Genomic DNA, 14691 nt, shown 5'->3' on the forward strand with positions numbered 1-14691 from the left:
AAAGGTGTTAAAATAAATTACCATTAATAGTAGCTAGCACATATATAACTCTTACAAATGGCAGCTACTGTTTGAGTTAATTAATTTATTTAATGCACTTGACAAATATTCTGAAGTAGGAACCCTTATTTCTCTATTGTACACATTATAGAACTAATGCAAAAGGGTAACACAGGTAAAGTGGTAGAGCTAGGAGTTGAACCTAGGTAATACGGTTCCAGAATTTATGCTTGTAACTAAGATTCATAATTAATTATTATACACTGGCTCCAATTATGTATAATTATATAATTAAAGCATAGAGGAGTATAGCTTATTCTTTTATTAAGCCTATAAATATTTATTCCAGGTATACTTTGTGCCAGGTACTTCTATAGGCATTGAGGATACAGCAGTATTCCAAAATCCAAAAGTAAAAAAAAAGAAATCCTTCTGCTATGGAACTTAAATTCTTAAATTTTTAAGACTATAAACTTTAAAATTGAGTAAATTTGGTTTTAAACCTCAGCTCTGTCCCTTGTAAGTAAAGCAACTAGGTAAGTTTCTGAACCTCTTTGATCCATCTTTTTCCTACTTGTAAAATGAGAATAATAATTTGTCCACATCATAGGGTCAATGTAAGAATTAAATGAGATGTTACTTGTAAAGCATTTACTTAAATGCTTAATAATCTATAAATACAAGGTGATGATGGCAATGGCAGTGACGACTGTATTATCAATGCTACTGTAATTGTCACCATCATTATTATCATCATTATCATCAATAAGGGTAGTTAATGCCGTGGATGTAGTGCCTCCTAAAGTTTGTTTTAATAAGATTACACAGCTACTTGGGTGTGGAACCAGGACTAAAAATTGAATCTTCTGATATTGAATGTCATGTTATCTTTATTGTTATAAAGATACTACACAATTTTTATGCTAGCCTCAAATTTAACAAGAAAATAAGACAATAGAAATACCTAGGTGTATTCTGATAAATTTGTTATTTTAAAGAGGTCATTTACATTTTAGAAAGAAAATAGTCAATAAGCAAACATTGAGAATAAAATTTAGGTTTATTGTTATTTTTATTACATTTACCAGTGTCTTTTCTTTAAAACCACCAGCACTCTAAGTTGATAACTGAATAAAGTTCTGAAATATAATGTCTACCCAAACAAAGTAAACTGGGTCATGATACTTATATTTATTTAAAAGAAGTAAAAATTAAGTTGGCTTTAAGTTGTAATATTTTTCCTCAGACATAGGACTTATGTATTTAATTTTCAAGTACAGGTTGGAAGAAGGTATTCCACATGGAATAACAACCCGACTTCACAAGCTTCTAGTTTGTCATGTTACACAGACACACACACACACACACGCACGCACACATGTATGCGCACGTGTATATGAAAAGCTTTCTTCTCTACTTTCATCTGTTCATTAGACAAATACGTATTGAGGATTTTTGACGTGTTCACAGTGATAAATATTTTCATTTTGACCATGACATTTAGAAAATGTACCATAACACTTCCAGTCCTGCATAACACTGCCAACATCATTTTGATAAGTATTTTTAGTTAAATCTTGACCATTATCGGACATCTCAAGTTGATATTGCACCGGGTCCAGTGAATAAATATTTAGGGATGATCTTTTTTTTTTTTTTTTAATTGGATGAGGTTTTAGTCAGCTTTTAAAATAAATCTGTGCTCAGTAAATGCATTGTTTCTGGAACATGTTCTATTCTACTCTGTTTCTACTCAGTCGACAGAGTAGTGACTTGGGATAAACTCTATTGTCTTTATCCTCCAGAAGGTTTCTTCCACTTTCGGTTACCCTTGTTTAGAGACATGAATTCCCTGACTTCCCATTCCCATCTAACTTCCTTTACTCTGACATTAATCTTAGTGGTCAAAAGTCCCTAATGCTTGTGTTCACAAGGATACACACTGTGTAACCAGCAGGAATACACAAGAAAGATGTACTTGAAACCAGAATGAAGATAGCAACTGTGCTTTACACAGGTAAGAAAAGAAAAAAAAAAAAAAAAAACAGTTATAAATCTGGAGACAGGATAAAGAAGGAGCGTTTTGCAGACAGACTGCACAAAAGCAATACTCCTAGATTATAAATCTTTCCTTGACCTCACTCTTCTACATATGGATATGTAGCTTTCCCAGCACCATTTATTGAAGAGACTGTTTTTTCCCCAGTATTTGTGCTCGCCAACTTTGTCAAAAATGAGTTCACTGTAGGTGTGTGGATTTGTTTCTGGGTTCTCTATTCTGTTCCATTGGCTTATGTGTCTGTTTTTTGCGAGTATCATGCTGTTTTGGTCACTACAGCTCAGTAGTATAAATTGAAGTCAGGTAATATAATTCTTCTGGTTTTGTTCTTTTAGCTTAGGATGGCTTTGGCTCTTCTGGGTCTTTTGTGATTCCGTATAAATTTTAGAATTGTTGTTTCTCTTTCTGTAAAGAATGTCATTGATATTTTGATAGAGATTGCATTGAATCTGTAGACTGCTGTGAATAGTATGGATATTTTAACAATATTGATTTTTGCAATCCATGAACATGGAATATTTTTTTTAATTTGTGGTGTCCTCTTCAATTTCTTTTATTAGTGTTTTATAACTTTCATTATGGAGATCTTTCACTTCTTCAGTTAGGTTAAATTCTGGATTTTTATGTTTATGTGTGGCTATTATAAATGGGATTACATTTTTTATCTCTATCTCAGATTGTTTCCTGTTGGCATATAGAAATGCTACTGATTTTTGTAGGTTCATTTTGAATCCTACAACTTTACTTAATTATCAGTTCAATAATTTTCTTGTGGAGTCTAGGTTTTCCATATATAAGATCATATGATCTGCAAACAAGGTTAATTTGACTATTTCCACTCCAATTTGGTTCCCCTTTATTTCTTTCTCTGGTCTGATTGCTCTAGCTAGGACTTTCAGTACTATATTGAATAACAGTGGTGAAAATTGGCATCCTTGTTGTGTTCCAGATCTTAGAGAAAAGGCTTTCAGTTTTTTTTCTCATTAAGTATGATGCTACTTGTGAGTCTGTCATATATGGCTTTTATTCTGTTGATGTATGTTCCTACTATATCCAGTTTTTCAAAGGTTTTTATCATGCAGGGACATTGAATTTTATCATCTCTTTTTCAGCATCAATTGGAATGATCGTATGGTTTTTGTCTATCATTCTGTTGATACAATGTATCACATTGATTGGTTTGTGTACATTGAATCATCCTTGTATCCCTGGAATAAATCCCACTTGGTGATAACAAATGATCTTTCTTTCCTTTTTTTCCCCAACTTTTATTTTAAGCTCAAGGGTGTATGTCCAGTATATGCAGGTTTGTTACATGGGTAAATGTGTGCTATGGTGGTTTGCTGCACAGATCATCTCATTACCTAGACAGTAAGTTCAGCATACGTTAGCTATTCTTCTTGATGCTCTTCATCCTCCCATCCCCAACCCTTTGACAGACCCCCATGTGTGTTGTTCCCCACCCTGTGTTTATGTGCTCTCATCATTGAGCTCCCACTTGTAAGTGAGAACATGTGGTATTTGGTTTTCTGCTTCTGCATTACTTTGCTGAAGATAATGGCTTCCAGCTCCATCCATGTCCCTGAAAAGGACATGATCTCATTCTTTTTATTCCTTTTTTTCCCTCTGCTTTTTTCAAGCAGAAGGAATTTCAGCCTGTGTATTAGTCCATTCTTTCAATGCTACATAGAAATTTCTGAGAATGGATAATTTATAAGGAAAGAGGTTTAATTGGCTCATGGTTCTGCCAATTGTACAGGAAGCATAGCAGTTTCTGCTTCTAGGGAGGCCTTAGGAAACCTACAATCATGGTGGAAGGCAACGGAGGAGTAGCCCTTCACATGGCCAGAGAAGGAACAAGGGAGGAAGGAACTGCTACAGACTTTTATAATAACCATATCTCCTGATAACTCACTATCATGAGAGTAGCACCAAGGGGATGGTGCTAAACCATTCATGAGAACTCCACCCCCATGATCTAGTCATGTCCCATCAGCCCCCACATTCAACAATGGGGATTACATTTAGACATGAGATTTGAGTGAGGGCACTGATCAAAACCATATCATTCTGCCCCTGGCCTCTCCCATTTCAAAATAAAATCATGCCTCCCAACAGTCCCCCATGTCTTTTTTTTTTTTTTTTTTTTTTTGAGACAGAGTCTCGCTCTGTCGCCCAGGCTGGAGTGCTGTGACCGGATCTCAGCTCACTGCAAGCTCTGCCTCCCGGGTTTACGCCATTCTCCTGCCTCAGCCTCCCGAGTAGCTGGGACTACAGGCGCCCGCCACCTCGCCCGGCTAGTTTTTTGTATTTTTTAGTAGAGACGGGGTTTCACCGTGTTAGCCAGGATGGTCTCGATCTCCTGACCTCCTGATCCGCCCGTCTCGGCCTCCCAAAGTGCTGGGATTACAGGCTTGAGCCACCGTGCCCGGCCTCCATGTCTTAATTCATTCCAGCATTAACTCAAAAATCCGAAGTCCAAAGTCTCATCTGAGACTAGGCTAGTCCCTTCTGTCTATGACCCTGTAAAATAAAAGACAAGTTAGTTACTTCCAAGATCCAATGGTCTTACAGACACTGGGTAAATACTCTCTTTCAAAAATGGAGAAATTGGTCAAAAGAAAGGGGCTACAGACCCCATGCAAGTCCAAAATAAAGCAGAACAGTTATTAAATTTTAAAGCTCCAAAATAATCTCCTTTGGCTCCATGTCTCACATCCAGGAAATACTGGTGCAAAGGGTGGGCTCCCAAAGCCTTGGGCAGATCTGCCCCTGTGGCTTTGCAAGGTTCGGCCCCTGAGGCTGCTCTCATGGACTGGTGTTGAGTGTTTGTGGCTTTTCCAGGCACAGGGTGCAAGCTGTTGGTGGATCTACCATTGTGGAGTGCAGAGGATCATGGCTTTCTTCTTACAGTTCCACTAAGCAGTGACCCAGATGGGACTGTGTATTGTGGCTCCAACCCCACATTTCCCCTTTGTACTGCCCTAGTAGAGGCTCTCCATGAGGGCCCCACCCCTGGAGTAGGCTTCTGCCTGGAAATCCAGGCTTTTCCATACGCCCTCTAAAAATCTAGGCAGAGGCTCTCAAGTCTTAACTTCTGCACTCAATGTACCTGCAGGCTTACCTCCATGTGGAAACCATGAAGGCTTATGTCTTGGACTCTGAAGCAGCATCCTGAGCCCAATTTAGCTATGTCTGGAACAGGAGACACTGGGATTCAGGGAGCAGTCTCCTGAGGCTGTGCAGTGCAGCAGGGTCCTCATTACAGCCCACTAAACCATTCTGTTCTCCTAGGTCTCTGGGCCTATAATGGGAGGAGCTACCATGAAGGTGTCTGAAATGCCTTTGAGATGATTTCCTCATTGTCTTGGCTATCAACACTTGGCTTCCTTTCAGTTATGCAAATTTCTACCACCAGCTTAAATTCCTCCCCTGAAAATTGAGCTTTTTTTTTTCCCCCCCCACATGGTCAGGCTGCACATTTTTCAAAATGTTATGCTCTGCTTCCTTTTAAAATATGTTTCAGTTTTATGTCATTTCTTTGCTCACATGTAAGAGCATAGGCTGTTAGAAGCAGCAAGGCAACATCTTGAATGCTTTGCTGCTTAGAAATCTCTTCCCCCAAATACCCCAAATCATCACTCTCAAATTCAAAGTTCCACAGATCGTTAGGGCACAGTCACAATGCTGCCAGGTTCTTTGCTAGTGCATAATAAAGGTAACCTTTGCTCCAGATCCCAATAAGCTCCTCATCTCTGAGACCTCATCAGTTTGGCTATCTGTGTCCATATCACCATCAGTAATTTGGTCACAACAATTTTATAAGTCTCTAGGAATTTCCAAATTTTCCCTCATCTTCCTTTCTTTTTCTGAGCCCTCCACACTCTTCCAACCTCTGCCTGTTACCGAATTCCAAAGCTGCTTCAACATTTTCAGATATCTTTGTAAAAATGCCCCACTCCTAGTACCAATTTTTTGCATGAGTCCATTCTTGCATTGCTATAAATAAATATTGGAGACTGGATAATTTATAAAGAAAAAAGTCTTAATTGACTCACAGTTATGAAGGCTGTATAGAAAGCTTAGTGGCTACTGCTTCTCAGGAAGCCTCAGGAAACTTATAATCATGGTGGAAGGCAAAGGTGTAGCAGCACTTCACATGTTTGGAGAAGAACCGAGAGAGAGGAGAAGTTGCTACACACTTTTAAAACAACCAGATCTCATGATATCTCACTCACTATCATGAGAACTGCAGTGAGGGGATGGTGCTAAACCATTTGCAGGAACACCATTTCCATGATCCAATTACTTCCCATCAGGGCCCACCTCTAACAATGGGGATTACAATTCATCATAAGATTTTGGTGAGGACACAGATCCAAACCATATCACCCTTTATCTGTCACAGCTGGTAATGCTCTGAGTCTCACTAGAAGCCAGCAAGTGTCAGTATCTCACCCAAGGCCCTTGATATAGTACTTGGGTATCACTGCTGGTTATTCAGGGCCCAAGGGCTCTTCAGTTAGCAGGTGATAAATGCTGCCTGGATTGGGTCCTCTCCTTCAAGGCAGCAGATACTCTTTATTTCCCAAGGTGTGTCTAGAAATATTGCTGAGGAGTTAGGCCCTGGAATGGGTGCCCCACAGCTGTGACAGTTGCTTGTCTTCCTCTGTCTGAACTAGTTTCCAAGATGCAAGACAAAGTCCTCCCCATTCTTCCATCTCCTCTCCTCAAGTGGAAGTGGTCTCTTGTGGAGACATGGGCTGTGTGGCCTGGGGTTAGGGGATCAGTGATGCCAGCTCTCCTTTATCCTCCCCAGCTTGTGTCTCAGTAGGTTGTGTTTCCCTCAACCCACTGTCTCTGGGCCTAATTCAGCATTAGGACTCACCAAAGAGTTGCAGTCCTTATGGCTTAGACTGCCTTTCAAGTTTACTTGAAGACACAGAGTGCTGTAGCTATAGGTGGCGATGATTGCAGGAACTCAAGTTTGTACCACTAGGATTGGTGATTCCTCTCTGGCTAGGGCTGATTTAAATGCTCCCTCCCTGGGATGGTGTCAGCTGAGTTTTTTCTGGTTTTCCTTTCTGTTTAAACAAAACAGCACTGAGTTTGGTGCCTCACAATTGCCGTGTTCTCCCTCCTCCAGCACCCAGAGATGCTCTCTGCATCATGCCTCCTCTGCCTGGGGTTGGGGAATGGTGGAGTCAGCGATTCAGGTCTGTTTTTTTTTTTTTTTTTCTATTGCTCCAATGCCTCTTTCAGGGATACATAGTTAAAATTAGGTATTATGAGGGCTCACCTGATTTTTGGTTCTCATGAAGGTGTTTTTTTCTGAGTAGACAGTTGTTAAATTGTTTTCCTTGTTGGGGCAACTATCAGTGAAATTTTCTATTTTACCATCTTGCTCTGCCTCCACTCTCTCATAACTTATTTTGGACACTACATTCTGTCCCTCTTTTACATTAGTTGCATGCAATAGCTCTGTCAATCTAGAAATTTAGATGCAGTAAGGGAAATATTCACCTATTGGTAGTAAGTGTTAGAATTTATTCACACCAGGAGGTTAATAAGAACATATGACACTCCATGACTAATGTATATTGTGCAAAAACTGAGCCAGTAGACATTCAGATGCATTAACTTTTATGCCACTCCTCACTATATATAATTTAATTTGGACAATTATTTTGTTAATTTAATGTTGCCTGTTCAGGGCCAGTTTATAAATAAGAGTATAAAAATCCATATCTCTATGAAAACAGCAGTTGCTTTTCATCATGTTTTTTTCTCCTTGCAGCATTGATTTTTTTTTTTTTTTTTTTTTTTTTTAGTGTTTCTATAATCAAATTGGGTATCAATTTACCAAGCTACTTGCCTGCTTGCCAATATATTTCTGTACTTTCTTTTCATTCTAATGCTTGTTTAGTAGACATGCACTAGAAGCTACTCATTTGACAGATTTTGTTGTGTCTATGTGGTGTGGATAAATGCAAAGACTATTGTGTTAATATTTCCCACATTATCTATTTTAGGCTTTTCTCAATAGAAATTCTCAAACAAGGGCAAAAGTAGCACAGCATAAGCAATTCTCTTAATGAAAATATACAATTTAGGGAAATAAACACATTCTGGAATTGTTCTTTTTCAGTAAAATGAGAAGGAAAGGAAATGCTCACCCCAACTTCTTCATTAGCTTAAATGTTGGTTAAGTCATTAACTTTTTAATAATTCATGAAATAATTTACCAAGATAGATGTGTTTCACATTTTTAGATTTTCACTTTGCTCACTAAAATTTTTAATGCTTTTGGATTGCTTTGTGATAAATGGTGAAACATTGAACATTAATCTATTGTGATTGTGAAAGTAATTTATAATGAAACTAACAAAAAGATCCTTTGTGTTTCTATAAAACAGAAGATTTTTTTTTAATGTTATATTCTTAGATATGGTTAAAGTTTTGGTGATGTTATAGTCCTTGAGATTATTTCTTTTGAAAAGTTAAATACTTTGATCTAGTGTTTAAGTATATCATTCATAATAAAGAGAGATATAAGTAGTGATTGTTTAAAGACAGAAAAATCCAAGGACACTTTCTTGGAAGAGATTAGTCAAGGCATTATCCTCAGGCTATGACTTCACAGAAAATTAAATTCTATCATTCAGCCATTGATGGTTGAATTTAATCGATGCAGAGAGATAATAAGAATATCTTGGGCTAAAAATAAACACTCGAAGTGGAAGGACAAGAAGCATACTTTATTTTCTTGAATAATAGATTTGTGCCTATATCTGAATGCTTACCTCAATTTCAATTTTGTAAACTCAAGTTACATTAAAATGACAGAAAAAAATATACTTTCTTGGTCTGGGAATAAGCCGCTGGATTAAGAAAAAATAAATATAGAGAGAAAGCATGCATCCTCTTACTATGTTGACTCCATTTCTCTTAGTGTTTACCCTTATTTCAGATTCAAGCCTACCCTCTTGACAATTTTCTGTGATTCTTTGTATTCAAGAAGACTCTATAAGGAACTTTTGCATAACTGTAAAAAGAACGGGGAATTAAGATAAAGATTGCGGAGAACAGACTTTTGGGAGTATCATTAGCTAGACATGTTGACATTTGATTCACTTTTAATTCAGTAATTTAATTCTCTACAAAGGAGAACGAATCCAAAAGGACAAATGGTCTATGTGTTTCTGGTATCTGAAAAAGTAACTTAACCTGTCTCCTGAAAGTGGTTGAGGGAGAAAAAAAGTCTTAAATAAAATGAAAAGAATGACTTCCATGATGGTATTAAAAAAGATTTAGTTGAACAGAGTTGATTTAAAATGCCCCTATGAACAACAGAAACTATTGATTTAAAATTCAGCAATAGTATCCCAATGCTGTATAAACATTTCTTATGTTTACCCCCAAATCATGAATTTTCAATGAGCCTAGCTTTTCTTGTTTCAATTTAAAAATGTGTTTATGTTTGAAATAAAGACACATTCATTAAAAATGGATAGAAAGTAAGTGACATCATAACAGATGGAAGGGTGCCTTTTCTTGGTTAATGCATAAGTCAGCTAAGCTTATATTTTTTATGCCAATTGAAATTTGTATGTGGCTCTTCATGTTTTTGCACAAAATTTACAATGCTGTTACATCCCTTTACTCAAACCACTGAAGAATGTAGGAGACGAAAGTAGTTTCAGCAGAAAAACAAAACTGTGTACTATTGCACTGGGAATGTTGACATGCTTTAAAAAAAAAAAAAATGTATTTGCAGTAACCAAATTTGAGCTAATTTTTGTTTTTGTTTTGTTTTATTTTCCTTTGCTTCCCTTGCCTCCATTTTATCCTAAATCAGCGGAAATCCGAAGGGAAAGGGGCAGGAAAGGTAAGACTGCAAATTTCAAAGAAAATTGATTTTGAAATGTTGTGTTTATACTGTGTGAAGCTACAGTAGTTAGTCCATGGAGTTAAAACTGTAAGTACTTAGGATAACATATGTCATGGTTCTACTTTAAAAGAGTCAAGCTGAGCTGTTTTCACATTTTATATCACACAGTTCTGGAAACAATTTTGAGTCTCATTTTATTTTATTTTCCCCCAATACTTTCTTTTCCCACGATGCCAAAACAACATACTGTTGACAGCATCACTTTGTGAATGTTCTGATAATACAGTTATTTTGTGATAAATGCTAGCAATAAAAAAGGAACCATTTTAGTGTTAATTCACATTTTAGCAGTGACAGCAGAAAGTTAGTGAATACAAATCATGATATTTGATAGGGTCACAGTGAAGAATTATATAACTAAACATGGTTAATCAGCAAAATGATGATCTCAGAGAAACTGGACTTTGGAATGTCATCCTTTAATGTGAAAATTTTAAGTTCTGCTCAAGTATAGGCTGGTGCAAAAGTAATTGTGATTTTTGCCATTAAAAGTTACTGTAAAAACCACAGTTCCATTTACACCAACCTAATGTATATGAACAGTTCAGTCTTCTAGAAAAATTTATGTTTCTATTGTTAAACAAATAAACTATCTCATACATGTTGTTAAATAACTTCACTAGTTAAACTGCACTACCACTAAAAATAAAGTTTTCCAGTTGTTTATTAACATATCTTTCCTAGCATTTATGCCTTAGTTTCTTACTATGTTTTGAGGTTTAAATAAATGAATTTATCTTAATTTCTGATGAAAGACATTTTGGATATTAAATTCAGTAAGCCTTAAATGCTATCCATATTAGGCACCAGAATCTTACCTTTGCTGTTGCTAGGTTAAATATATATAATTTTAAAGATAAATTATCTTATTCTAGCTTAAGAGACTAAACTTTATGTTTGAAAAAGCACTTGCCAGAGAATGGTCTAAGCTATGGCGGAAAGTAATCTGTTCACCTTAGATGTCTTTATCAAGTGTGAGAATTAATGGAAAATGGAGTTTGAATACAATGCCAAAAGGGATTTTCATTAATGTTTGAGAGATAAACTAAACTAACAGCATCAGAGAGTTTTAAATCAATATATCTTTCGAAGTGCTTTCAAATGCCTATCTGAATCACACTGAGTATCAGTGTGGCCTTGGAGTGATGAATTTTTGAAAGTCAGCTCCTCCCAGAAGACAAAAGTTCATAGACAAGATCTCCAATTAAAAGGAGGGAAGCAAGGGTAGTAAAATGTCACTGGCTGCTACTATGTACGGTGTGATTATATGTGTATGTGTGTGTGTGTGTGTAAAATATGTGTATATATATTATATTATGTGTATATTTAGAGAAAGCGAGAAAGAATGAAAGAGAGAGGAGGTCTACAGATTTTGGGATTTTGTGTTCTAACATTCTTAACCATTCTGGTGAATTGGGAAATGAACTTGTGGCTCAGTTAGTTCAACATTGAAATTTTGAAGAAGATTCATATTGGAAATATTTTTCTAGCTTAGTGAATGTAAATAAGGACATGTCTTTGTTTTAAAAGTTAGGATCCTGCATATGGAAGTCTGGGATGAACCCATGTTCCAGGTCAGGAAACTCCTAAGTCATGACATTTCAACATAAAACACTTCAATATGTAAATAATCAATAGAAGGACCAATGGAAAAAGAGGTTCTTAGTGAAGACAATTTTTTTTTTTTTTTTTTGGTCAAATAAAACAAATCTAGACAGACATAGAGAGAGACTTTGTTCAGAAGAAAGAATACTGCAATAGGGAGAAGGTTATGACTTTAAAAATCTGCAAGGATCTCAAAATTCAACAGAAAAGGCTTTTCTTTATAAGGTCAAGAAGGGCAAGCAAGCAGAGATAAGCAGAATCTTTTTTGGAGGTAGAGCATGGGGTATCGCTCTGTTGCTCAGGCTGGAGTGCAATGGCACGATGGATCACAGCTCACTGCAGCTTTGAACTCCCGGGCTCAACTATTCCTCCCACCCCACCTCCCAAAGTGCTGGGATTACGTGTGCGAACCACCGCACCCGGCCAATAAGCATAATCTTTAAAGAGGAAGCTGGACCAACAAGAGAGTGGGCTCAAAAGTGTCTGTTGTTATCTGATTTCCTGAGAAGCTAATGGTTGGGACATATTCCACTTTTTTTAGTGGTTGCTCAGGTTTGGTGTCAAGCCAAGCTCAGGGGCCTGTGGGAAAGCGAAAAACCTGACAAAATTTGGGTAAAAACAAAGCAGAGGGTTAAAAATGGGCAACTGTGAAAGTTTATTATTTTTTTCAGTAGCTTTTTTATAATAAAGTAAGCATTAAAAAAAAAAAAAAAAAAAACATACGAATCTGCTTACTCTGTTCCAAGGACTCTATGTTTGTGCATGTGTGTATACATATACATATGTGTGTGTATGTATGTAGATATGCATACATATATATAGGAATGTGTATACACACACATATATATATATATATATATATATACAGTTAATCTTCACAATAATCCTTTAGGCTATTTTACAAATGAGGAATGGTGATACATTGAGCTTAAGTGGCTTGCCTAAGGTTACAGAGCTCACAAGTAGAAAAACCAGGGTTTGAATTCAGGCAATCTGTCTCCAGAAATTCTCTCTTTAAAAAGATAACAACTTGGAATCGTAAAATAAATAATCCCTTTATTTTAAAATAGTGTTTTTATTGTGTTTTAGTAGTAACATTTAATATATTTAACATTATAAAGACGCTAAAGATGTTTCTGGAATAGTAATTTTTAAAAAGTTATTTCCCGCCGGGCGCGGTGGCTCAAGCCTGTAATCCCAGCACTTTGGGAGGCCGAGACGGGCGGATCACGAGGTCAGGAGATCGAGACCATCCTGGCTAACACCGTGAAACCCCGTCTCTACTAAAAATACAAAAAACTAGCCGGGCGAGGTGGCGGGCGCCTGTAGTCCCAGCTACTCCGGAGGCTGAGGCAGGAGAATGGCCTAAACCCGGGAGGCGGAGCTTGCAGTGAGCTGAGATCCGGCCACTGCACTCCAGCCCGGGCTACAGAGCAAGACTCCGTCTCAAAAAAAAAAAAAAAAAAAAAAAAAAAAAAGTTATTTCCGTCAACTACAATAATGCTACAGACCCATCATTAACTCATTTTTACTAGTCTATATACATCCCATCCATTGCCTAATATAATACGGTTAACGTATACTATGGAGATTAGGTCTGTACTCTGGTGTCCTTTATTTTTGGTTCATTGCATTTATGTATACCTTTTGAAGGGTATTTTGGATATTAAATTCACGAAGCTATAAACTTTAAATATATTAAGTGTCAGAATATTCATTAACTTGGGATTTATTGCAAATGTTTCTATAAAAAGTTAAATTAATTTCTTGAACTCCTGAACTTCACCTTTTTAGTCTTTTTATGAATTATAAAATATGGCTTTTATGTTCAGTTTAATTCAGAGTATGGGAAAGTATAAGGTTCTTGCATTTGTAAAAAACTAAGGCAACACATTATCTTAGCTAAGAATGAAGTATCTAGATGAATTCTTTATCTTTTAGTGTCTAAAACATCAAAGAAGATAATTTCTCAATGATTTCTCTAGATTTAAGTGTAAATGACTTCAAAGTACTCACCAAATAGGACCTATATTTGGATTTGAAATCAGAGGTTTAAGTTACAAAGATAGACACTTTTTCTACCCCCTCTTAAAAGATTATGTTATATTTCGTAGATAAGCTAGTGGTAATCACAGCAGAAAAAAAGCAAATGACACATGTCATAGTTCATTCATTCTTTAACCAGTTGGTATCCATGTGGCTAATTACTAATTAGGAGGAAGAACAGATTTCAACACATGGCCACCTGTGATTGAATAGTGTAAGCAGTACTTCTTTTCTTTTCTTTTTTTTTTTTGAGACGAAGTCTTGCTCTTGACCCCAGGCTGGAGTGCAATGGCACGATCTCGGCTCACTGCAACCTCTACCTCCCAGGTTCAAGCAATTCTCCTGTCTCAGCCTCCCGAGTAACTGGGATTACAGGCGCCTGCCACCAGGCCTGGCTAGTTTTTGTATTTTTAATAGGGACGAGGTTTCACCATGTTGGCCAAGCTGGTCTCGAACTCCTGACCTCAAGTGATCTGCCCACCTCAGCCTCCCAAAGTGCTGCGATTACAGGCATGAGGCACCGAGCCTGGCCTACTTATTTTCAAGTAAAAAAAGAATTATAATTTTTTGAACCTTGTTAATAGTTTTAAAAATTTCCTTGCATGAATACAAACTGGTCTTTTTATTCAACCTACCAGCTTTCCCTTATTTAACATTAACCTGAACATTCATGTAGACATTTTTTTCAAGATCCCTTCCCAGTTTGGCTTAGCCTGAGACTAAATTGCCCTTAGGGTTTTCACAAATGGCCAGTCTTGTTAAAGAGAATGTTCACCAAAGTGCTAAACTGAATATGGCAGAAACAGAACTGACTGAGATTCTCCGAGGAGTATATTTCTGATTTCTTTATATCTGCCTGAGGTAAATTAAAAAGCGGATTCTTTTAGGCTCACATAACGGATAACAGAAAGAGTAGCTATAGTAACAAAGCAAGTAAAAGCAAATCTGTCCATTCTCTGTCATTGGCCAGATTACTGGCATTTGTGTAGTTATTTGCTCCAAGGCTACATAAAGATGAGGGGGCCAATGA

At 36.9% G+C, this 14691-nt stretch overlaps 1 protein-coding gene across 2 annotated transcripts in view; it reads left to right on the forward strand.

Annotated features, from left to right (window-relative positions):
* Nucleotides 1-14691, forward strand: part of PCDH11X (protocadherin 11 X-linked) — a 732575-nt gene that overhangs the window by 393841 nt on the left and 324043 nt on the right. For both annotated transcript variants that reach the window (XM_015127772.3, XM_028842286.2), the window contains exon 4: nt 9918-9947. In XM_015127772.3, the coding sequence (XP_014983258.2) occupies nt 9918-9947 (30 nt within the window). The remainder of the gene's footprint in view (nt 1-9917; nt 9948-14691) is intronic.

Source organism: Macaca mulatta, chromosome X (assembly GCF_049350105.2).
Source record: "Macaca mulatta isolate MMU2019108-1 chromosome X, T2T-MMU8v2.0, whole genome shotgun sequence".
Classification (NCBI taxonomy): domain Eukaryota; kingdom Metazoa; phylum Chordata; class Mammalia; order Primates; family Cercopithecidae; genus Macaca; species Macaca mulatta.